The following is a 25,628-nucleotide window of genomic DNA, read 5'->3' as shown; positions in this document are numbered from 1 at the left end:
CCAAACGAGGCTTCTGGCGAATGATATCCTGTGCCAGGCTGTGTTTACTCTGCATTTAAAAATAAAATGAATTCAAATTCTGTGCAAGGAAAAGGCAGCTTCTGCTTCCAGTACAAATTATAGCAAATTGAACAGAGTTGTGTAGTTTCCTCTTGTTTTACACAATTCTGCAATTTGAACTAAATTTATTTTACTAGTTGGGAGGAAAGGCAAGATTCTTTGTAGTGCCAAAGCACTGGAAACCTTTACAGTGTAATCCAGTTTATGTCTACTCAGAAGTAAGTCCTACCAGATTCCATGGCACTTGCTCCCAGGTAAGTGTGGTAAAGGAATCTCTCCTGCTTCTGAGATTTCAGCACTTACTCTCAATGTTTAGTGTAATTGCTTTTAAGTTAGCCATCTTGCTTTCCTATCATGTAGGGCGATTCCTTGCCAACCCGTTCGGGTTGTCCCATGTCTCTCACTTTGTGTTGTTTAGTGAACCTATGGAGTTGTGCTGACCTAGTGTGTGGTGGGTAGGGGGCTAGTGGGGTTGGAGTTAGATTTGGGTTAGAGAGTAGGGGTAGGTTATAAAGGGTTTCCTATATGTATTCATATAGGTGTTTGTTTGAGGTGTTTTGGACCTTTTGGCGATCGGCGGGTTGGTCCTGGGTCTCAGCTGGTGTGGAAGGCCGCGTTCAGGCCATTCCCCTTGTCGTTTGCGATAGGGGGTGTCCAGCGAGACAGGGTGAAGCGTCTATGTGAAGCCGATGTCGTGTAGAAGGTTCAGAAGCAATGTTGCCAGTGTAAATAGCAACATCTTGGGTGTTAGGGTGTGTGTGTATTGGTTCGCTCTAGTGCCACCATGTTGGTTAGGTATCAGATTTTAGCCTGATTGTAGGTTGTGTTATGAAGGTTGGAGGAGTTGTTTTTCCTTAGTGTGGAGTTGGGTGTGTGTGTTGAAGGTGTGGGTTGTTGGGTAATGAGGAATATGGTTGAGGTTGTCTAGACTGGTGCTGGGGTGAGGATTTCTGTGGGGGTTTTGTGTTGGGGGGATGTTGGTGGTGTTAGCTGCTTTTATGGTAAGGTGATTTCTTTCTGTGACCTCATCCTGAGCCTCGCTGTCCCTGGCAGGTCCTATCTGGACGAGGAAGGTCCCAAGCACTGGTCCAATTCCCGTTATGAACATGTCATGAAGCTTCGCCAGGCAGCGCTGCAGTCTGCCCGGGACATGTGGGCTGACTACATCCTGGTAAGGAGAGGCTTGAGGGGGAAGCCGGGGGGGGGGGAGCTGCATTTCTAAGATCTGATGACTGACTTCCAGGGACCTTGATTTAGGGCATCACTATATGCTGTGTGGCAGTCAAACAATCTGCACATCCAGGATGGGTTTCAGCGCATGCTAGTGCCCTGCTCAGCCACACAGCTGAGAGCGATAATTTGGAGACCACTGTGGGCAGTGCAGTTTTAATTCCCATGGCTGGTAAACAAGCCCGACTTTTTAGGGATACTTCAGTAAACAACCGTGTCATTTAATGGTTGCAGTGTTTTGGCTGGGAATGCCTCCTTTCAAGGTAAAGGTAAAGGGACCCCTGACCGTTAGGTCCAGTTGCGGACGACTCTGGGGTTGCGGCGCTCATCCCGCTCTTTAGGCTGAGGGAGCTGGTGTTTGTCCGCAGACAGCTTCCAGGTCATGTGGCCAGCATGACTAAGCCGCTTCTGGCGAAACCAGAGCAGCGCACGGAAATGCCGGAGCGGTAGCTATTTATCTACTTACACTTTGACATGCTTTCAAACTGTTAGGTGGGCAGGAGCAGGGACTGAACAATGGGAGCTCACCCCATTGCGGAGATTCAAACTGCCAACCTTCTGATCGGCAAGCCCTAGGCTCTGTGGATTAGACCACAGCACCACTCGGGTCCCACCTCCTTTCAAACCAGCCCTAATTTTTGCTTCTGCCAAATTGTGCAGCTGATCCTTTCCCTGTGGTTCATTCCCTGTGTAGGTTCCCACCTATGTAGGAAGGGTTTTTTTTTTTGGATTTTTGACTTCAGGTAATAAAACACCTTTGCATTGATAATCCCTCTTCACCCCACCCCAGGCAAAGTGGAAATGTGAGGATGATGATTCTGACTTAGCTTTATAGGGTTGTTGTAGGGATTACTGACAATGATGTGAATAATTTGCCTAAGCACTGAGGATTGTTTTGTTAGAGCCCCTACCTCCCGAGGAAATTGGGGAGAAGTGAGCAGACTTGTTTCCAAGCTTTCAATACATTCTGAACCTGGGCCTCCCTCCCATTTGACCTGTGAAGTTGTTTTGGCCAAGCCATGTGCCCCTGCCTACAACTGACCTTGCACAGAGAAGGGAAGGATGCGTGTGCCACCAAGGGCCCTAGGGCAGAGGTTGCTAAGATGGCAGCTGTGGGTGCAAAGGTGCCCCCTCACGGTATTTCCCCTGTTCCTACCAAGCCTCTGAGCCCCCCACCCATTGTCTGCCCCCTGAGTCATGAAGTGATGAAGTTACCCGTCTCCCTTGGAAAAGTACATAGAACTGAAAGGGGAAGTTGGTGGAGCAACACTTTCCCCCATTTCCTCTTTCAGCCCTGAGAGCCTCCCAAACCTCTGGATAATTCTGCTGCATCTGACTTTTATCCAGATTCCTTGGGAAAGTGAAGCATGTGTGTTTGCACTTTTCTCTCTTTCTGGGGAAGGGAGAGAAGTGACGTGTGGGGGGTGGGGAAACAGTTGCTGTGACCACTGGCCGAAAAGCTTGGTGCTCCCTCTATTAGAGATCTCAGGTCACAGCCCTTGGACTCTCCATAGGGAAAGGCAGCCTTTCGGCCCCCCCCCCCCCAGCCCTGCAGTGGGGAAAGACCTCTTCTCAAAACCAAACGTGGTATTTGGTCAGAACCCTCAATTTCTTGTAATAAGATGTTGGTTGAGGACAAAAGTAACAGAAGAAGAGAGCTCACGACAGGCCCTTCATTTCTGGGGTGAGACTGGCTTTGCCACGGCAGTGCCTTGTCCATTGATCTTATCCAGTCCATTGATCTTGCCACTTTGCTGTTTCTTCAAATACTGCCATATCTGGTATTAAAAGGAAACTATCCAATGCAGAGCACAGCAGGTGCAGGCCCTGCATTGCCTCACCTGATTCCTCTAGTACAGAGTGGAATATCTCTGGGGGCGATGGTGCCACTTCCCTGTCTGCAGTGCCCCTTCTTGCCTCACTGGGAGCACAGCCTACATTCCTAGGTGGGCTGCCCTTTCCCTTGGTGCTTTTCACTCCTGGGCAAGCACAGCTGGGGGTGGATTTTGGGATGGAGTGGTAGAAGTCCAGCTGTTCTCACTGGAGCCAGCCCCCTTGGCTTGTCATGCCTTGTACTTCTGTTCTGGAATTAGGTGGTGGCCTGCAGCCCAGAATTGCTGGCAGGGGGTGATTTGTGTGCCTCTGTTCTTCTCACTAGGGCTGGAGGGAGCTGCCCTGCTCATGAAAAGCAGAGGCACCTGTTTGTTTGTGGAGACGTCATCGGGTTTCTTTTAATCCTAGTAGTACCTTGGCTCTTAGGAGATAAGCCCACAATGGACCTCAGCTCCCCGCACAGTTCCTCAAAGGATTTCTTATGGAAGAGTGTCCTCGCATGCTTAAGCTGGCTTTTCTTGTAGCTGTCCTCCAAGTCAAGCATACCAGTGTGGTGTAGTGGTTAAGAGCGGCAGACTCGTAATCTGGTGAACCGGGTTCGTGTCTCCACTCCTCCACATGCAGCTGCTGGGTGACCTTGGGCTAGTCACACTTCTCTGAAGTCTCTCAGCCCCACTCACCTCACAGAGTGTTTGTTGTGGGGGAGGAAGGGAAAAGGAGAATGTGAGCTGCTTTGAGACTCCTCCGGGTAGTGATAAAGCGGGATATCAAATCCAAACTCTTCTTCTTCTGCCTCCTTCTGTTTCACAGATGAAAAATGGGACACACTCTGTCATTTGTTTTTACAGCAATCTGAGTGGCGTCCGCCTTGTGTTACATGTGCAGAAAAGAGCCTCCACCACGTTCTGTGTTTTAATGGCCTCACAATACACTGTCCTGTGCTGTTTTAGAAGCTAAGATGCTCCTGGTGCTTTTAGTTAAAAGGAAAAGCAAATGCAAACGGGCGTCTCGCACTGCAGACAGACCAAAATAAATATTGCCAGCTGGAAAATGGCAGGCTGTACATTCCATGGAGCCTTAGTGTCTGTGTGCTTGCATGTTCACATCTCTGCCTCCCGCTTAGAGATGGGAATGACTAGTAGCTTGAATGTTCTGGCTTCTTGTGCTACCATGGTGGTTATCCCCAAAGTTGCCCTTGCAAGCAAAATACGGACAAGAATTTACCAGCAACAAGTACCAGAATATCAAAGCTTTGGTCCCTAGTAAATAGTGACCATGAGAAGGTACATATAATGCCCCTTGGAATAAGCAGCTGCCACCCGTGTTTTGGGTCCCCTTCCTTCTGAGAAGGTATAGGGGGCAATAAGAAAGGTGGGGGGGGGAAGCAACATGTCTTTACTTTGCCAAGCAGATGGCTGACTCCTTACCATCCTTACTTGTCCCCTTCACTGCCTTCACAGCTGTCACCTCTCATTTTCATACCTGTCCTGCCTTTCTGAAAAGTTATTTTTCTGGCAATTGGATCTCGAGGCTGCAGCTGCTGGACCAAAATCTCCCGGGTCCAGATTTGGCCCTGCAGCTGCCAGTTTAAAAATGTTGGCCTGTCATAAGCATAGGTTAGAAGTTGAGGTCCTAAGACAGGAGCACAGTAATTTGTTAGCTAAGGTTTCATGCTCACCAGCAACCTTGGACCTTGGGGATTCACAACATTTAATCTGGAACAGCTGCTGTAGAACTGACTTTTCTCTTCTTTTTCTTGCTGCATAATTCTGCAGTTTGTGGATGCAGACAATCTCCTGACGAACCCTGATACTCTGGGCCTTTTGATAGCTGAGAACAAGACTGTGGTGGCTCCGATGCTGGACTCACGGGCAGCCTATTCAAACTTTTGGTGTGGGATGACCTCTCAGGTAGGTGGATCCCAGCCTCTGGTTTAACTCTGTTCTTGCCATGTGTGCTTGAGACCACAGCCAAAGACTATGATTGGGGCCTGGGGGCAGTAGGCATGAAGGACTTGGTATATCCATGGCTAAGCACATTGTCAGCTGACATGACCTCAACAATCTTCTGTCCTTCAACAAATTCAACACAGAGAAATATCTACCAGGCATATTCTCTGCAATTTCCTTGCCTCCTAGCCAATACAGTTCTAACTTGTTCATCATCAGAGTGAATCTCTCTTTGTGTGTGGATCAAGGATGGTGAGCATCTGCACTCATTCATTTAAAAAATGATTATTTAAGAAAAGGATATGTTCTGCAAATTAAGAATCAAGCACCTAGAGCCATAAAAAGATAATGAGGTATTTAAACACAGTTAAAATTAAATCCATGCTTGCACATTTCTTTGAAATATTCTCTGCTATAGATATGCAAGATAATGAGTTTATGCATTTTGTTGCAGCAGCTGTGCCATGAACCAAGAAAGCAAGTTCTGACTTTACCCTATTGGAAAAGTGTAAACATCAATTGATTTCAAAACATTGCATGTCTATGGTGTGTTTTTGAAAACAGTGGCTTTTTTTACAGTACATGGTAAAAGAAGACCAATATCTTCTGAATTAATTTTGCCATCTTTTTTCTTTAGATAAAATGTGTTTTATCTAAAATAACAAGTTAGTTTAGCTATTGAGACAAGTCTTTTAAAAACTGTGCAGCTAGTGCTGTCATCATGTATGAGACCGGTTTTTATGCTCCCGCCTTAAAGGTAAAGGGTAAAGGTAGCCCTGACCGTTAGGTCCAGTCGCGGACGACTCTGGGGTTGCGGCGCTCATCTCACTTTATTGGCCGAGGGAGCCAGAGTACAGCTTCCAGGTCATGTGGCCAGCATGACTAAGCACTTCTGGCGAACCAGAGCAGTGCACGGAAACACCGTTTCTCCTGCCTTACTGTTCATATAATTCAGCACAAAGACTCATTCTGTACATGATGCTGAAGTGTTGCAAGTTTTCCTAGGCTGGGCTCTATTCCTGCTTCTCTTCGTAGGAAATCTCATGTGGAATTTCCCTTCTGCTTCTCCTAGGGCTATTACAAGCGCACACCTGCTTACATCCCCATCAGGAAGCGAGACCGCCAGGGCTGCTTTGCTGTTCCCATGGTGCACTCCACCTTTCTCATCAACCTGCAGAAAGAGGCCACTCGGAGCCTTGTCTTCTACCCACCCATCCAGATTACACCTGGGCATTCGATGACATCATCGTCTTTGCCTTTGCCTGCAGGCAGGCAGGTGAGTCAAAGCCCTGTCTTCATTCACAGAGAAGGATGCCACCTCCGTTTGTGTGTGTTGGCCTCACAGAGGCATCTGTTTGTGAGGATCAATAAAATAAATTGAGATGGTTTTTCTTTGTTGAGCTGCCTTGCAGACAATTCTTCAGCGTAGCTGCGTACTTTCCCCTATTTTGCCTTGGAAAATAGGGACGCAGGAAGCTGCCTATGCCGAGTCATACTGTGATTCAGCATTGCAGGAGGTTTGAGCAGATGGTCCTTGTAGTCCCTCCCAACATTGCATCTCTATGATTCTATGAAACTAATGGCCAGTCACGAAATTAGAAGACGCCTGCTTCTTGGGAGAAAAGCAATGACAAAACCTAGACAGCATCTTAAAAAGCAAAGACATCACCTTGCCGACAAAGGTCCGTATAGTTAAAGCTATGGTTTTCCCAGTAGTAATGTACGGAAGTGAGAGCTGGACCATAAAGAAGGCTGATCGCCGTAGAATTGATGCTTTGGAATTATGGTGCTGCAGGAGACTCTTGAGAGTCCCATGGACGGCAAGAGATCAAACCTATCCATTCTCAAAGAAATCAGCCCTGAGTGCTCACTAGAAGGACAGATCCTGAAGTTGAGGCTCCAGTACTTTGGCCACCTCATGAGAGGAGAAGACTCCCTAGAAAAGACCCTGATGTTGGGGAAGATGGTGGGCACAAGGAGAAGGGGACGACAGAGGATGAGATGGTTGGACAGTGTTCTCGAAGCTACTAACATGAGTTTGGCCAAACTGCGAGAGGCAGTGAAGGATAGGCGTGCCTGGCGTGCTCTGGTCCAGGGGTCACGAAGAGTCGGACACGACTGAAACGACTGAACAACAACAACAATTGGCCAGTCTAATTCAGCATATCAACAGTGGGACTGGCTACAGCTCTCCGAAGTTTCAAGCCAAAGTCCTTCGTAGCCCTGCCTGGAAACACCCAGGATTGGGCCTCAGGGTTTTGCTTGCAAGACATGCCCTCCACCATTGAACCACAGCATTTCTTCAGCCCCCAACTTGTTGCCTGCCTAGAAATTCTCCGTTCTCATCACATACAACTGCTGCTCTTTGAAGCCAGGAGGAGGAGATTGGATAGCCCCATGCTGCTCCCTGCCATTAGGAAATAGCACCCCTGTGGAAAAATTATTACTCCAGAGATGGGGAACATCTGGCCAGGGGGTCAGTCCATGAGGCCATTTTCCCCCAACCACATCCTCTGATCAATCAACTGGCATCACTTGTGGCAAGGAACAAGAGTGTGGCATACAAGGGATGTCTCTCCCAGGTAGCTGATGTTTCCAAAAGGCACATTTTTTCCTCCCCTCCCCATTGCCTGCACGTGGGACTCAAACAAGAGGGGTGGAGTTGTGCTGGACTCCAGTTCCCTTCATCCCGGACTGTTGGCTGTCATGATGGAATGGATGGGAATTGTACTCCCACGACACCGGAGGGCCACAGGTTCCCCATCTCTGCTGTAATATTGCTGCACCTGGGATAGTCTTGCCATGGAATGGGCAACCAGGTGGCAGCATGGGCAAGGAGAAGCAGATCTACTTTGCTGCCTGTCTGCTTCCTTGGGGCCAGTTCAGTTCAGCTGAGGCGAGTGCCTTCTAAACAGAAACACAAATCCATGAATCCAAGGAGGCATTCTTGGGATTTGCAGGCACAACCAATTCTACATGTTTCCCATGCTAGCAACAACAAAAAGCAAAAAATTGATGTGGATTTCTGCAAGCTATATAAATGGTGCATCTTGATCTTATTTTGCATACTTTGTTCTTCTGTGTTTAATATTTTGAATTTTCGTTCTGGGTTGGTCATGGGAGAGGCAAGGGTCCTGAAGCTCTGCCTCAACCACAGAAAATTTCGTTCAGGCTCCTCTGTTGCTATTGAGAATTAACACAAGGGCTAGAAGCTTTGAAAAAGAAGAAAAGCTTCCCGCGAGTCCTGGAAGCTGACTTAAGCACCCTTCCCACATTTTGAGCTCCTGTAGAATTGCATGTAATAGTGCGGATTCCTTGGCTGGTTCTCCACCTAGTTTTAAATCTTTGAACAGGGTACTGGAGCATTTTGTGGGCTGCCAAGTGTACATCAGAATTGATTTTAATCACGAATTAGCCCAACTTCATGCATAGGGAGGTGAAACGAATCCATATGGAGAGGGGTCTGTTGCTGCTGCCCAATGACATCTTGATTTTGTGTGCTCCCTTTTGTGGTTCCTCCCCACTTTGTTTAGAAGTTCAGATGTACGTGTGCAACAAAGAGGTGTACGGCTTCCTTCCTGTGCCTCTGCGATCCCACAGCACCATCCTCGACGAGGTGGAGAGTTTCATGCACGTGCAGCTGGAGGTGATGGGTGAGTTCTATGTGACTCTTGGCCAAAAGTTAGCAAGGCCTTTGCAAGTTGTTGTTTTAAACCAGAGGAAATTTGTATAAACAGACACCAGATTTACCTTGTGTAGGGGTTAGAAGGAGGGTTAGAAAACTACCCTGGGGTGGGGGGCTGTGCATATCGTTGAATACATTGTGATGAGAGTTTCAACAAGGCGCTGTGTTTCCTGCTTTGTTTGCTCTCTCCCTCCTCCCTCCTAAGCAGATCTAGGGTGGCCGTGTTTCAAAAAGCAAAGACCAGGGCACCCCAAAAGTTTTTGAGGGTTTTTGTTTTTGTTTGTTTTAGGAGAACCACAGGAATTGTTGAGCTTAGGAACTCTTTCAGCTTCACTGGTGTCTTTCCAGGGATTCAGTGGCAAAGTATACAAAGAACATAAATAAAACATTGGGAAGCTCTTCTTTCTTCCTCACCCCCCCCCCGTGAAAAAAGAGGGGGAAGAGTTTTTGTTTTTATTTCTGGTGGTGTGTATGTTGTTGGTTCCCCCTAAATACCTTTCCTCCATATTAAAAAGGAAGGGTTTTTGTTTTTAAGGAGACTATCTTTTGCTTGCTTGCCCTCCCTCCCTGCCTTTGATAATAAGAAAGAGATTGGTGGGATGAGGTTTTTTTTGGGGGGGGGGCTTCTGTGGGGGGTGGAGGGAGAAGATTTAGCTGGCTGCCTTATGTGAAATGGAGGGTGGGTACTATGAGAGCATGATGGGAAGGGTGTTTGTTGGTAAGCAGTGCAAGCAAATGTGTGTCTACTCACAAACAAGTCCTACTGAATTCAACGAGGCTTACTTCCAGGAAAGGAAAGTAAGTTTAGTTGAATTCAGTGGGGCTTGTGCACGCAAAGATTCTACTTAGACCTCTGAGTGGGGAAGCAGATGCAACTTGACTAGTAAATCACAAACTACTTGGTTGAAATATATTAAATATCTTATATGGAAGTTTATTTCATATTTTATTAAATCTACTACCTTGCATTTTAAGGCCCTCCACCGCCGCAGGGAACCTCATCAAGGCCCTCAGGTGCTGCGGGGGAAGTGAGGTGCACCCACCACTGTTCCGGGGGGGGGCAGCAAGGTCCTCTGCCGCCGCAGATATATTTGTGATATATTGAGATCTTGTGATATTTAGCTGGTGATATATTGTGATGTTGAAAACCAGATATCGCCCAGCCCTACTTAGGGGAGAGCAAGGGTGGCTTACTTTTGGCAGAGCTTTTGACATCTTCACTGGTGGTTTGCTATAGGAAGGGCTCTGCATGCTTCTGGGCTATTAATTTCGGCCCCTGGGCAATCCTGGTTGTGGGCTGATAAAGGCAAAGCTATGTGACCCAGATACATGTATGCACTTTGAGCAAAGTGGCATGCTTTTTCCTGTTTTGCAATTCTGCCCTGGACAATCACAGAGAGACTGAAGGCTGAACAGGACCTTCATCTCCTAAGCCATGTGGCCAGGGGCGTTTCTAGCCCCTTGTCTGCCCGGGGCAGGAAGCCAAGAGGCACCCTGGGGGTGGGGCACCGTGACACCTTGCCTCCGGGAATGCCAGGCAGCGGCTTCAGGAGTCTCTGCGGGCTGCAGAGACTCCCGAAGCCGCCGCCCAGGCTCCCTCGGCGGAGCGCAAGTCGGGGCAGGGAGAGGGGCAGGCCAGTGCATGGAGGCATGTCACCCCTCCTCACTGGCCTGCCCCTCTCCATGCCCCGGCTCCGCAAGCCAGCCAGTGGCGGGGAAAAAGCCGCTGAAAGGGGGCGAAGGAAAGCAAAGCAGGCGCTTGAAAGTGCCTGCTTTGTCTTCCTTTCCTCCCTTTCAGAGGCTTTTTTGGCCGCCAGCTGGCCCTTGTGGAGCGCAGCATAGAGGCAAGGGCGGGCCAGCGAGGAGGGGGTGGCAGCCCTCCTCGCTGGCCCGCCCCTTGCCTCCATGCCACGGCGAAAAAAGCCGCTGGAAGGGGGGGCTATTTTCGGCGCTGCTGGGGCGGTGACACCCCCCTCGCTGGCCGCCCCTGCGGCTCCACCCTGGCAGTGCAGAAAATAGCCTTTAAAAAAGCCTGGGGGGGCACCGCCCAAAGTGTCACCCCCCAGCAGGGTGCTGCCCGGGGCAGACCGCCCCTGGCCCCCCTTGCTACCCCTGCATGTGGCTAGTTGGCTTGGTCATCTGATTTGTTGTGCCATTTCTAAGAGTAGAGGAACGTTTATGTAGATGCATAATGAAACCTGGGAGCCATGTCATCCAGATGTGGGGAGTAAAAGACCAATTTGCAGTTTAAGAGCCTGGCATCCTCTTTCTCCTTATGTCTGGTAGCTAAGCGGACCCTCTGGGTTTCAAGACAGAGGCTGCTGGGAGAAGTGGGGCACTAGCAGTGGGGCAGTGGCTTTCCAGAGGTGTCTGTTGGCGATTGCTTGATGCAGGTCGCTAGGAGTCCTGGACTTGATGGGCAATACGCAAGAGCTCTTCTGATGCAGAATCACTTCAAAAAGGATGTTGTAGAGTTGGAAAAGGTTCAGAAAGAGCTGCCAACATGATCCAGGGGATAGAGCGACTCCCCGAGGAAGAAAGGTTGCAGCGTTGGGGATGTTTTAGAGCATGGGTCCTCAAACTATGCTCCGCGGGCCAGATGTGGCCTGCCAGGGTCCTGAATTCGGTCTGCCCGGCAGGGGCGAACAAGTGGCAAAGCGTTCTGACTGAACGCAACGAAAGTATTCGACTGCAACTCCGCGCCTGGCCTAATCATACTTACTCTCTGTGGCTGCGTTGCCTGCTGGGATTTGTAGTTTCCTGCTAAGGCAGAGTGGTGTCTCTCCCTCCCTCCCTCCCTCCTCCTGCGTTTTGAGCATTCCGTGGAACTTTGCTCCTGACCCCTCCACCTTCCTGTAGTTTCCCGCTAAGGCAGAGGCACCAGTCGGGCAATGGCACCACTCTGGCCTGCCTTGTCGCAGCCGCACCGCTTAGTCCTCGGGTCCCCCTTGGCCCGTGGGCACCTCCTGTGGAGAGGCGGGGGCCGCGTGGTGCCTGAGTCGCCATGGCAGCTCGAGAGGATCCCATGGGCTGGAGGCGGAGGCCCCAGGCGAAGCCGGAGAGAATGGGCAGACTCTCCCAACAAGCAGCCAGCTCTTGCAACAGACGGGTGAGCAGGAGGAGGAGGAGGAGGAGGAGAAAGACACATCGGGACGTGCCTTATACTGAGCCAGACCATTGCTCAGTATTGCCTACCCTGGCTGGCAGCAGCACTCCAGGTTTTTATGCAGGAGGCTCTCCCTGGGGATCCCAGGGGTTGAATTTGGGACTGCCACTGAGTTGTTGTTGTTGTTGTTGTTGTTGCTGCTGTTGTTGAATTTATATACTGCCCTATACTCGGAGGTCTCAGGGCGGTTCACAGAACAAAATCTAAATCTAAAACCACAATTATATACCGGTATATGCAAAAGAAAAACAACAACCCAATAACATCTCCCCCCCCCCCAAAAAAAGAAGCACATTTAAAAAGGGCATAGGATGTCAATCAAATCAACCAAAAGCCTGGCTAAAATGGAATGTTTTCGCCCGGCGCCTGAAGGTGTATAATGAAGGCGCCCTTTTTTGCAAACTATAGTCCGGCCTCCAACAGTGTCTGAGGGACAGTGAACTGGCCTCCTGTGTAAAAAGTTTGAGGATGCCTGTTTTAGAGAAAAGGTGAGTAACAGGCGGCATCATGGAATTTAATAAAATTATGCATTGTGTGGGGAAAGTAGAGAGAGGAAAGTTGAAGCTGAATGTTGGGAGGTTTAGGGCAGGGGTGGCCAACTCCCAAAAGACTGTGATCTACTCACAGAGTTAAAAACCGGCAGTGATCTGCCCCCTTTTTACGGGTTCAGGTCAAAGTTGTTGAGCTATTTTTATGGAGGAGGAAAGCCCACTTTTGGGGTGGTGCAGGGCAAAAATGTTGAGCTTCTTTGGGGGAAGCCAGGGATCTACCAATGATCTACCACAGACGTCCAGTGATCTACTGGTAGATCACAATCTACCTGTTGGACGTGCCTGGTTTAGGGCAACTAGAAGAAATTCCTTTTCCCACAACACACTGTCAAACTTGCTACTCCCAGAGGCAGCCATATCACTGGCTTGGGTGGCTTTGAAAGAGGATTGGGCCCATTCATGGAGGGGGAGAGGGCTGTCGATGGCTCCTAGCCAGGCTGGCCATTCTGGAGGCAGAAAGGCTTCTGAACAGCAGTTGCTGGAGGGGAAGCTCTTGAGCTCATGTTCTGCTTCCTGGTTTTCCTCAATGGGCATCTGGTTAGCTGCTGTGGGACCAGGATGGTGGCCTGATCCAGCTGGCTCTCTGTACTTCCTTATGCTGCCTTGGCAAAGCTTTGCTTCTCAGCCTCTGTTCCCTTGCCGTCAAAGGGGAAATGTATTTGGCCTACCTCCCAGGGGTCACTGTGAAGACAGCACACAAAGATACAAAGCAAGTTAAGGTTGAGGTTCTATAGCTGGGAGTAAACCTCACTAAATCATCAATTATTTATTTAATTTCATTTATATCCTGCCCTTCATCTGAGCATCACAGGGCAGTTTACAGTATAAAAACAGAAAAATAACGGTGTAACAAACAAAACAACCCCACCCCAGGCACAAAGTTTGAAAGGCCATAAATTGTTTAATCTGGCCAAAACCTGGTTATAGATGAACAGTTTACCTGTTGCCTAAAGATATGCAACAAATGTGCCAGGCAAACCTCCCCGGGGCAGCCTTCCTCAAATGGGGAGCCACTGCAGAAAAGACCCTGTTCTTATGCGGCCACCATCCTCTCGCAGAGGAGCACACAAAGAAGGGCCTCCAATGATAACCAACAGGGCTTCCTTTTGCGTAGGCATGCATAGGACCATGCTGCAAAAAGTGCCACTGAAATTGCAGGACATTTGACCAGAACATTTCTGCCCTGGCTCATGCTTTCTGCTTCTCCAGTTCAAGGCAGCCTGACCAGCCCCACGTGGCTTGTGTGAAACCTCTCAGAGCAGCCTCTGCCATCAATGGCGCTTGTGTGTAGCAGTCGCCCCTCCTTTGGGTTCTGGAGGAGTTTGCAGGATTCCGTCCCTTGGGGAGGATTCACAAGTCACTCTTTGTAAAGGGTTGCAGCTACACAAAGATCCTTTCACTAAATCTGACTGCCCTTAAAGGCAAAATGGTCGCCTCTTTGAGAAGGTGATTGAGGTGGAAGGTAGGAGAGCTCCGTGTGCAACCCCCTTTTCATTACTAACTGCTTGTTTTTGCAAACCGAAAGGGGCATTCTGTGTGCTGACCTTTCCTTGGGAGATTTCTCCAAAGGCAAAGCACCTGTAAGTAGCAGATTGCTTGTGGGCCCAGAGAGCCCAAGAGCCCATTCAAGGGTGCTGCTTTTGAGGTGCACTGTAGGCTGCCTACCGCCTCAGAATGTACATGGCTTGGCTGCCATGCCAAAAACCTTCTGCATGTGGAAAGGTAGTGTGTTGGGGAGAAAACGTTTAGCTTCTCAACATTTGCCCCTACCAGTGGAGTGATGTTTGTTTCAGGCATGTTTCTGCTGCTATGGACAACTGGTTTCGGTTCTTTAAAGTTGCAACCTCTTTGTATTGAAACATGGGGGTTGATTTTTGATTTTTGCTTGTCATTTCATGGGCAAAATAGCAGTGCCTGGTGTCTGAATATTAGGAGAAGCCCTCTAAAAACAAGACTTTTGGAGAGTCAAGAGACATTCCTGCCCCCTACTGCCACCCAGCTGCTCCTTCAGATCTTTTCCTTTGGCAGGGCAGGATCCACATCTCTTCTTCTGCAAAAGCACATTCACGTAAGAAGACCTTGCCTTTGCTGTCAGGCACACTTTCATCCTTGCAGATTAGAATAGAGAGAATGTATCTGTGAGGAGTGGGACAGTCAAGTCTGTTGAAAATAGTGGTTGGAAAAGGAAGATTTTTCTTTTTTTTAAGGGAGAACTTGGAGTTAGAGGAAGACATGTCGTCGAAGCTTCTAGCCCACACTGAGAGCCAGCCTTGTGCCCAGACCCCCTCGCCTGCCCTCCAGGAGACGGCCAAGGGCACATTTCAACTTAGCCTTGAATCTGACTGGAAAATATTTGGGGCAATCTTGAACCCAAGCTACAATGATAAAATATTGACCAGGGGATGAGAAAAGAAAGCCATGAAACCTTGGAGTTAAAAGGTTTACAAATGAGGTATAATTTAAGGAAATAAATTTAAAAGGACTTTAGTCTCTCTCTCTCTCTCCCCCCCCCCATATGTTTGTCATTTGCAGTCAGAGGGGCAAGGGGGCAGGGACTTTCTGAAATGTCCTTGCCTGGTTTCCTGGAGATCTATTTACAAAGTTAGTGTAAACTCAGAGGTAGTGAACTGTCTTCCTAAGGCTCTTGAGAAGTCAAAATGGCATTTTGCTAAGGCTAGACGGGCCCTCCAGATGTTGCTGAACTACAATTCCCCTTAGCCCCTACCAGCACCGCCAGGGGTCAGGGATGAAGGGTTCTAGCCCAACCACATCTGGAGGGCCACAAGATCCCCACCCCTGGGCTAAGGAGAAAATCCCTTTTAAAAATCCACCTAGACAGCTCTTAGTGGTTCTCCGAGGGTGTGGCAGAGAGGAAGGCAAGTGCGGCAGGAAGATTCAAGGACAAACAAAGAAACAGTTAAACATTTCAGTATAGTATTAAAATATTTTTTATATTTATCTGTGCCTCTCTTCAAGAGCATAGCTGCTTTTCTACAGTTCTCCACAACATATTGTTGTGAACAGGGATTGTCAGCTCTGACAAATATGAAAAATCAGAAAAGAGAAAGGCTTCTTTGTGTTGATGAGGAGATGAGAGTTTGTTTGTATCAAATAAGATCTAATATAAATAAGTTTACCAGGCAAAAGCAAGTAGTTTGTATACATACTTACATTTTGGGAATGATTTGTGTTCTTATGTGGCTGCCTTGTGGCTGCTTTCCAGATGCCGCCTGATCATATTATAAAGTAGTTGTGTTCTATGTTATAAATCAAGCACTTTTTGTTTTCCAATGTATTTCTTATCAATAAAAAAATCAGTGTGGTGTGAGCAAATTTCCCCCCTGAAAGTTTGGGAGACCCAGTGCTCCAGGACTACGTGGTGCACTGGGCATTCATGGGGAACAATTCATGTACAGCCATACCTCGGGTTGTGAACGCTGAGGGTTGCACGTTTTCAGGTCGCAGACCGTGCCAAACCCGGAAGTACTGGAACGGGTTACTTCTGGGTTTTGGCGCATGCGCAGAAGCGCAGAATGATCTCATGCGCATGTGCAGAAGCACTGAATTGCATCATACACGTGCGCAGACACAGCGCTGTGGGTTGCAAACGTGCCTCCCGCACGGATCATGTTCGCAACCCAAGTGTTGACTGTATGTGCCTCCACACCGAAATTTAGGATGCAGCTTTATTAATCTGGCTTGGAACTGTCTTCACGGACCTCTTGGGGGATTCAGACTGGGAGTCTTTTCCAGCCTTACTTGGAGATGGCAGGGAGTGAGCCTGGGATCTTCCGTGTGTGAGACAGAAGCTCTGCCGCTGAACAGTGGCTCTTCCCAGCATCTGACACAAGGCCAAGAATTGGGGGGCGGGGGGCGGGGGGCGGGGAGCTTGTCATAAAATGCATCTCTGCGCTTGTTTTCCTTAAATAAAACCTGGGGACAGGTCACGTGACCCACCGCATGACCCAGTGATGTCTTTCCCTACAGTTAAAAACCCTCCAGTGGAACCTTCTCGATACCTGTCTGTGCCTCCCAAAATCCCGGACAAGATGGGATTTGATGAGGTGAGGAAAAACAAGCATGTGCTTGAATGCATAATCTAAGTAACAAGATTTAAGTAGAGCACAGAATTTGACCGACCCTTGATTGTCATCATCTCCACCATCATGTACATCTGCTTCCATGAGGTCTGGGTGATTTCCTTTGGGTTTGGGCTAGTAGAGGGCAGTTTGGGGGACTTTTTCATTGGTGGACTGTGATGCTGCTGCCTTCAGTCACCCTGCCTTCTGAAAGCCAAGTTGCAGACTTCCCTAGTTCTCTCACTTCTGGAGCCTTCTTTGTTCAGCTCTGCAGACAGATCTTAGAGTATAGTGCCGTAGGGGAAATGTCTAGACATGGGACTCCATCTCTGCCCTGCCCTCCGAGAGAGCTGGTGCCAGAATCCCAAGGGGAGGAGAGTGGACTGTACCACTTCAGACTACAGGTGTGTGTTGCAGGTGTGGGGAGGAAGATCACCTTTTATAATGCCCCCTGCATAAAAGAAAGCTTCCTGCAAGCAAAAAGGTTGCAGCCCAGCTTATTTCCTGCTTTGCTACTTGGCCATTTGCAGGGAGCTCAGCATCTTCTGCCCACAGTCTGAAGTGATGCAGAGTCCATTCTGACTCTCTCCTCACAGCTCTGCTACCTCCTTCGGTTGCCTGCATAGCTATGGCAAAGCCTGGGGTGCTGCTTTGCTTCCTCCTCTGCCTTTCTGCCACCACTCTGCATTCTTGACGCCGCAATGCTTCCTTTCCCAGGTCTTCATGATTAACCTGAAGCATCGGACCGACCGCCGGGAGCGGATGCTGCGGGCGCTTTATGAGCAGGAGATAGACTGCAAAGTGGTCGAAGCTGTGGATGGCAAGTGAGTGCCCGCCTGGAACAAAGACGAAAAGCCCCAGGGGGAGAAGGGCGAGTGTTCGGGGTGGAATAGGGTGCTCGACCTTAGCCATGCCAATATCCTGTGTACTTAGGGGCCCAATGGTGTTGTAGTGGAATGGGCTCACACTCACCCTATGGGGGGGGGGGCTGTAGCTCGGTGTTGGAGCCCCTGCTTTGCATCCTGCAGAAGGTCTTGGATCTGCAGTCAAAAAGGCTCTGGGGCAGCAGGTTTGACGTGAAGGGCCTTCTGCCTGGGACTCCCGAGATCCCCAGCCAGTTGTGGCCAGAAAGGAAACTAATCTGCCCAAAGTCAACACCCTGTGCTCTTTATCTTCCTTGTTTCATCTTCGCTTGCAGAGCGATGAACAGATGAACAGTTGCCCTCAGACAGTTGTTGCCAAATTGCTCACAGAAAGTAAGAAATAATAGGGGAAGTGAAATCTTTCGTTGGAGAAACTCCAGCAGCTGTGGAAAGAAGTAGGCAAACTTTGAGTTGCACACAAGCCTGCTCCTTGGGCTTGACTGCTTTTCTGTTCTGTTCAGTGAAGAACTCTGTGCTGGCTGGAAGCTTCTGCACCAATAGAAGTTGATCCAGAGAAAGAAAATCACACAGCCATATATCTTTGGCATGTATCTCTGCTGCTCTCTTCATGAATAGCTTGTGTTCTACTGACTGTCCTCCTTTATTCTTTCATTCCATCTGTCCTCAGAGCAATGAACACCAGCCAGGTGGAAGCCTTGGGCATTAAGATGTTGCCAGGTTACAAGGACCCATACCACGGCCGTCCACTCACCAAGGGGGAATTGGGTTGCTTCCTCAGCCACTATAAGATTTGGCAAGAGGTAAGTGATGCTCATCATGTCAAACAGCAAGGCATAGTCTGTCTTTTCAGGAGATTAGGTCATCTGTTCCCAACCATGAAACCCTTTCAAAACTAAATGTGTGGTTCTGCACAAGCAGTTAAGGACTGCAGGACACAGTACTTGGCACAGAATCCAGTTTCCAAAGAATCTCCCCTTTCATCAGGGGAGTAGGCAAGCTTCCAGTCCTCCTAGCTAGGCTTGAAAGTTTGTGGCCCATGGGGTTGAGAGATCTCTCTGTAGGACAGGGATGAGGAACATGTGGCTCTGGGGTGATGATGGGCTACAAGTTCCATAATCCATTTCCTCATGTTGACTAGGGCTGCTGGGAATCTGGAGGGCCACAGGTTTCCCATTCCCACTATAAGATTTCCAGAAAATGGGTGGGGCTTTTGTACCATTCCATGCCTAATTTACATAATTCACACTGGTTGCAGAATTCAGCGTTTTGTGTTGCAGAATGTGGGTTAATGTGGCACGGGATTTAAGTGAGTGGATGTTTTAAAATGGTAGTTGGTAAACAAAGTGCCTTCCCTGGCCTTCTTGCATACTGAAGAGCTCACGTAAGTGGCCTCCTTCCATATGGAGCCTATTGAATGCTGCAGATTAGCTTTCTGGAAGTGAATATGATCTGGAAACAGAAATGCCTTTTTATAGATGCAGATCTGCAACCTTCCATTGGTCTCCTCATCCCACGTGAGTAGACCAGTCACATTGAAGTGTCTGTAATTCAGGGCTCAGTTTATTTTTGAAATGGGTGAAAATGGTTCAGTTTAGGCAATTATTGTATTATTGGCCCAAGATACAGAAAAAATAGAAATAAAAGGAGATGAAGCAATATGCATTGGACCAATTTCCATCAGTGGAGAAACATGGGGGCTTTAGTGTTACACAGAATTCCAGAGCTGGCCCTGTTGTGCTGGCACAAGTGGGATGTTGGTCTTATTTTGGCACAAGAGCCAGACTTGGCCTTGCTTGCTTGCAGTCTTCCAAAGCAGCAGAGAGGAATCCCTTAGAACCGGATTTCACTGCATTTTTAGTATGTGCTGCCACCTCTTTGGCACGTTGGATTATTACATCAGCCAGAATATGGAAAACATTCATGGTGTGATGATCTAGAAATGAAAGGGACCTTTAGGGGATATTTGCCACTCAGAATCTGAATGCCAGTTTTGTTTCTCTGCTCTGGGAGGCAGAGCTACATAGAAGACTGAAGAAAAAGAGTGCAGAAGGTGGCATTGAGAATACCACCCACTTTCTGAGAATACAACCTTTCATTTTTAAAAGTAAAAAAGCAAGTTTCTAGACCAGGCTTCCCACTCCTGGTGTCTTCCAGGTGTTGTGCTGATGGGACTGGTGAGAGTTGAAGTATCTGAAAGACAAAAGCCTGGGAAAGGCTGGACAAGACCCAGCAGAGCTACCAGTTGCTGTGGGGTAGGGGTGGGGGTCTCATCTGTCCCCTGCATGACTTCTTGCCCCTCTCTGTGACCATCAATCTCAAGCCAAGCAGTCAAAAATAACTTGGTCCAAGAAAGAGCAAATTTAACCCCTTGAGCCCCTTAGTGGAAAAACAGGATGGAAATGTTGTTGTTCAGTCGTTCAGTCGTGTCCGACTCTTCGTGACCCCATGGACCAGAGCACGCCAGGCACGCCTATCCTTCACTACCTCTCGCAGTTTGGCCAAACTCATGTTAGTAGCTTCGAGAACACTGTCCAACCATCTCATCCTCTGTCGTCCCCTTCTCCTTGTGCCCTCCATCTTTCCCAACATCAGGTTTTTTTTCTAGGGAGTCTTCTCTTCTCATGAGGTGGCCAAAGTACTGGAGCCTCAACTTCAGGATCTGCCCTTCCAGTGAGGATGGAAATATTTTCATTAAATAAATGAATCAATAAATAGTGATGTGTGCTGATTTTTGCCAGGTTGTTGAGAGAGGCCTGGAGAAGTCGGTGGTGTTTGAGGATGACCTGCGCTTCGAGATCTTTTTTAAGCGACGCATGATGAACCTCATCTATGACTTAGAAGAGGAGGGCCTGGACTGGGATTTGATGTAAGTACGGAAGTGCTGACTCGGGCACCGGGAAGCATCCTTCAGTGGGGAATCTTGTATGGCAGAGTCGGGCAGGCAACATGTTTGCTTCTGAGGGATTCATGTGGGCAGGAGCTGCATGCCAGCGGGGAGTTAAGGGACCAGCATCCTCCCTGGCCCCTTTCACATTTACACGAGTTGGGTGGCCATCTGTCATGGATGCTTTAGTTGAGGTTGCATTGCAGGGGGGTGGTCGCTCAGGGTCCCCTCCAACTCTTAAGATTCTATGATATCTGCCCTGCCGTTCACACTCATAGGCACCTAGTTCCCCCCATGCCTTTCACTCCTGTTCACCTGCCTCACACACTCACACTTGAATCTCTGCAGCACTGTCTGCCAGGAAACCCAGTGAAGGTGAAATTGCTCTCCCTGTTCTACAATTAGCAGCGCAGGGACAGCAACCTTTTCCCTGCTGGTGGCTGTGGGGGGGGGGGTAGACGCCCTGGGGCTTGGTGGGCTGCATGGAGAGAAGTGGAGGTCTGCCCCCAAGCTGCCCCCAAGTGATTCAAAGGGAAGAAGTGTCATGATCTCAATCTCTGCCTGCCTTTAGCTACATTGGCCGGAAGCGCATGCAAGTGGAGCACCCTGAGAAGGCCGTGCCCCACGTCCGTAATCTGGTGGAAGCAGACTACTCCTACTGGACCCTGGCCTACGTCATCTCCCTCCAGGGGGCCCAGAAGCTCCTGGATGCCCAGCCCCTCTCCAAGATGCTGCCTGTGGATGAGTTCCTACCTGTCATGTTTGACAAACACCCTGTGTAAGTTTTGGGCTTCAGGCTGCTGGGAGGGGGAAGAGGGGCCTGTGGCCTTGGGCAGGAAGGAGCAGGGTGCTTTGACACACCCTTGGCACAGCTTCTTAAATGAGGGAGATAGAGAGGAGTCCCTTGCTGTTTTCTGTTGGATAGAAGCTGTTGGCATTCATCTGACTCAAGACAATGGAAGTCACATGGCCAGAGAATCTCAGCGCCTGCTCTAGCTGCAGAGTCTGGTGACTTGTAACTGCTGCCTCCTGCATTGCTTTTGCTACATCAGCAGCACCGAAGTGACCTCCCTGGGATGCAAACCTGAGCAGTGTGTATGAAGGTCCTGGGGTGCCCAGGTGACAAGACCTCCCCTCTTGGCCTCGCTGATGTGGTCCAAAGGAAAGCAGATCAAGACGTTTGGCATCAGCTGGGCTGCAGTAGTTGCTGGGAGGAGGCGTACAAGGCACCATCCAGTACACTCCACTCCAGATTTGTGTAGGGTTTACTCCGGAGTCTTTTCTTGTTTCCTGCTTGGCAGGGGGTTGGGCTGGATGACCCTTGTGGTCTCTTCCAACTCTATGATTCTTCTCTCAAATATGTATCACAAGGTAATAGTTGTAGGCCCTCCTGATTTACAGAAGGATTTTCAGTGGCAGCCTGTTGGGCCAGAAGGATGGCCGTATCTGAGCTTCCTTCCACAGTCCTGTTGCACACCTCCTCTTTACTTTGGCATGGACACCTTTGCTTTTGTCTCATCTGTAGATTCTGTCCTGGCATGTATTTCTTGCTTGGAAAATGGTTTTTGCTCTCATGCTCCCTTGCCTTGTTCCAAGTTGGTTTCTATCTTCTCTGGCCATGCCATCTATCTGAAGCCAAGGACACTGGGCAGCTGAAGTGGATTCCCCTCAGTGTGATTAGATCAGGGGTAGTCAACTCAAGAGGTTGCTGGACGGCAACTTCCATTGTCCCTGACCATCGGCCAGTCTGGCTGGGGCTGATGGGAGCCAGAGTCCAAGCATCTGAAGAGCAACTGCATTAGCAACTCCTGAGCTAGATGATTGTACTCTTTGAGAAGGTAGGAATCAATTCTCTGTGGAATCTTATGTAGCTTTTGCCTAGGTAGCCTTCACTCTAGGTAGGATCCACTCTCACTTCTAAACAATGTTTGAAACTCCCATACAGTAGTTCTAGGCACATTTTGAGATACAGAATTTCATCAGTGCAAGCAGTTTCGGAGCTCTGGGCACAGTACTGTGCGTAAGATTTCAGATTAAAACTGCAGAGTGGAAGGAAAGGAGGAGCTTTTTCTGCCTCCCTCTTTCCAGCTACTCTCTGAACACTGGAGAAGAGACCCTCTTAAGAATATCGGGGGGTGGGGGGTGGGCAGCGGAAGGACTAGACCATGTGAAAAATGAACATAATATTTTAGCTGCAGTTCATTCATTTTCAGCTGTGTATTCTTGTTATAAAAAAGCGCACCTAGACATTCCATTGTTGTGCCCATAACAGATTTAAGGAGCAATTTAGCTCCTAGCTTTCATATCACAGCTCCTAATATGTGTGTGCTGGAAGAATCTAGAGTGTTCTAGAACATAACAGCTGCCCAAGGAGCTGATTATCTCACAGGAAGACAAGAATATGACAAAATATCTAACACTGAGGAAACCTGGTCCATATAAGCAAGATGAGTGGATGAGTGGGGAAAGTTATATTAGCAGAATATATTTGTACAGTAGACCCTTGTATTCATCGAGAAGTGAAATTATGAAGTTTCATCTTTTCTAGCTCATCAGAAACCTAAGACAAACTTAGGTAGTGAGGAGAAGGATACAGTAAAGGCATTCCTTCTCCTGGTATGCCCCGCAGAGGACCTTTAGGTCCATAAATAGCAACACCCTAGAGCAGGAGTAGGCAACCTAAGGCCTGTGGGCTGGATGTGGCCCAATCACCTTCTCAATCTGGCCTGTGGACAGTCTGGGAATCAGCGTGTTTTTACATGAGTAGAATGTCCTTTTATTTAAAATGCACCTTTGGGTTATTTGTGGGGCATAGGAATTCGTTCATTCCCCCCCCCCCCCAAAAAAAATAGTCCGGCCCACCACATGGTCTGAGTGACGGTGGACTGGCCCACGGCTGAAAAAGGTTGCTGACCCCCTGCCCTAGAGGTCCAGGGCCCTAAGGAAGTCAGATTAGCCTCAACTGGAGCCAGGGCCTTTTCAACACTGGCTCCGGCCTGGTGGAACACTCTGTCTCATGAGACCAGGGCCCTGCGGGATCTGATTTCTTTCCGCAGGGCCTGTAAGACAGAGTTGTTGTGCCTGGCCTTTGCTTGGAATCAACTTGATCCCCTCCCCCCTTTCCTTTTTACTTTTTCCTTCTGTGGTGGAGCTCCTATTTGGGGACTTCCCTGGCTTTTTTCTGGCCCATGTAGGACCAGTCTGGATAGCTGGCCTTGGTGAAGATTTGACGTTTTCTTCCCCAGTTTTTGATTTGAGTTTCTACTGAAATGAGGCTGCATTTTAATGTTGTATTTTAATCTTGTTTTTAAGTGGTATTTTAATCAATAGTTTTTAAACCTGGTGTTAGTCGCCCTGAGCCCGGTCTTGGCTGGGGAGGGCGGGGTATAAATAAATTTTATTATTATTATTATTCTCTTCAAAGGGGGTTCATGGTTTGCCTCATGTAACCCCAGGAATCGTACTTTTGTGCAGTTAGTTGTTTGACTGATTTACACGTGTAGCAGAGAGGTATCTCCAGAAGCAGCTCTTTTCATGTGGTGTTTGTTCTCCTCCTGCAGTTCTGAATATATGGAGCACTTTGAGAACCGAAACTTGCTGGCCTTCTCTGTAGAACCGCTGCTAGTCTTCCCAACGCACTACACAGGAGACGATGGTTACATCAGCGACACGGAAACCTCCGTGGTGTGGAACAATGAGAACGTCAAAACTGACTGGGACCGGGCCAAGTCCCAGAAGATGAAGGAGCAGCAGGAGCTGAGCAATGAAGCCAAGAACTCTGATGTGCTCCAGTCCCCTCTGGACAGCACAGCCCGTGATGAACTATGACCCTGCACAGATGAAGGGGGCTGAGCAGGAGGGCATGGCGTGGCATGAGGCGGGGAGGGCTTTTCCCTTTCTCAGGGTTTATGGGTTGCTTCCCTCACTTTTCACTGTGGGGTCCACATCTTTCATTACACCTTGTGGCAAAGCAACAATGGCAAGCTCCACTCCCTCTGTCATGGGGAGCCTGCGACATAAATGGTTTGGTTTGCTTAGCTTAGCTTAGCTGTGCCATCGCCCGCCTCTCCCACCCTCTGTTTTGGAAGTGGTGTGGGTGAGATCTTTCCATACTCAGTTGTGTAAGAGAAGTTTTATTCTTTGAAAAATTGGTACTACAGGGAGCCCTATATCTTCTGGAAGGAGCGAGAGTGGTTAGTCCTTGAAAAAGATGCAGGCCAGACTTGCAGACCACAGCACAATGATGCTCTGTGTCAGACAAACCATTTATCTTCGTGTACGTTTCAGACCTGTCCAGTTATTTTTATATAATTTTTTTACTGGTGACAGTTTCAGATCTCATTTTTGTGGAATCCTGATTCCCCACCCCTCCCCTTTCTTTGTGCCTTGTCCGTGTTGAGATTGCAACGCCGAGTTTTGATGTGGAAAGTCAAAAAATGTCCTTGTTTCCCTTGGGCTGATGAATTCTTATCCTGAGAGGTGCCATCCACTGTGGGAGGCATGGTTGGAACCACATTTCCCTTCATACATTGGGACAAGCAAGTATAAAACTTTGCCCTTCAACTTGTGGGGCAGCATTTCAAGGTGGGTTGCACCTGCAGCATCCCACCATTATTATTTTTGTTTTTCAAGCCAAAATAAAAAATATGAGGCTGGGGAAGAGAGGGTAAGATATAGTTAATTAAAATGAGCCTCGTGTTACAAATCAGGGTTAAAAAGGTGGGCCCCAGATCTGCAGGCTGAAGACTGTTAGTCCAAAGGCTCCTGAAGTTTGGAGAACTCAGTGCTGAAACATTGGAACAGGTCAAATGGGGTGAAGAAGGAGAGGAAGGGGAGGCCTGCAAGGTAGTGTTAGCGATCATAACATAGAACATTGGAAGGTTCTAGAAGACACAGCTCAATGTCAGCCTTGTTGCAGTTTCACCCATCCTGGAAGGACATACCACCATGTTGCCCCTTCTGGTGACAGCAGAGGTGCCTCAGAAAGCATGGTGGTAGTTGCCTTTGCTAGCAAGCACCATCCAACTCTGAAGCAGATTGCCTGTGATGCATCATGTCACCAGGTGGAGAGGGTTGCTGCTGGATGGGATGGGAGATCCCTAGCAGAGCTCTTCCATCACATCAGGATGGCGAGACTGTGGAAGTTCTGCCCCAGACCTCTGTGTGTTCACTTACAAGATGCACAAAATCAAAACAATTCACAAAACAAGTGCCTTGCTACTTCTTGCTACATGAGATTATACTACATGAGAATTTCCTCCACAGCCCTATAGTTAGCTGCATTCTCTCACTGCACCCTCCACTTCT

At 48.6% G+C, this 25,628-nt stretch overlaps 1 protein-coding gene across 1 annotated transcript in view; it reads left to right on the top strand.

Moving 5' to 3' along the window:
* The window catches only part of COLGALT1 (collagen beta(1-O)galactosyltransferase 1), a 31,830-nt gene extending 7,181 nt beyond the window's left edge, over window positions 1-24,649 (top strand). Inside the window, 11 exon segments of the mRNA XM_033136436.1 lie at window positions 1,114-1,231; window positions 4,899-5,033; window positions 6,145-6,280; window positions 6,283-6,348; window positions 8,606-8,725; window positions 16,462-16,538; window positions 17,271-17,377; window positions 18,105-18,237; window positions 20,176-20,303; window positions 20,893-21,099; window positions 23,882-24,649. Of these exon segments, the coding sequence (XP_032992327.1) occupies window positions 1,114-1,231; window positions 4,899-5,033; window positions 6,145-6,280; window positions 6,283-6,348; window positions 8,606-8,725; window positions 16,462-16,538; window positions 17,271-17,377; window positions 18,105-18,237; window positions 20,176-20,303; window positions 20,893-21,099; window positions 23,882-24,149 (1,495 nt within the window). The 3' untranslated portion in view covers window positions 24,150-24,649.
* The last annotated feature ends 979 nt before the right edge of the window (window positions 24,650-25,628 follow it).

This window comes from Lacerta agilis, chromosome 2 (assembly GCF_009819535.1).
Source record: "Lacerta agilis isolate rLacAgi1 chromosome 2, rLacAgi1.pri, whole genome shotgun sequence".
Classification (NCBI taxonomy): domain Eukaryota; kingdom Metazoa; phylum Chordata; class Lepidosauria; order Squamata; family Lacertidae; genus Lacerta; species Lacerta agilis.
This window is presented reverse-complemented; position numbering and strand designations above follow the sequence as displayed.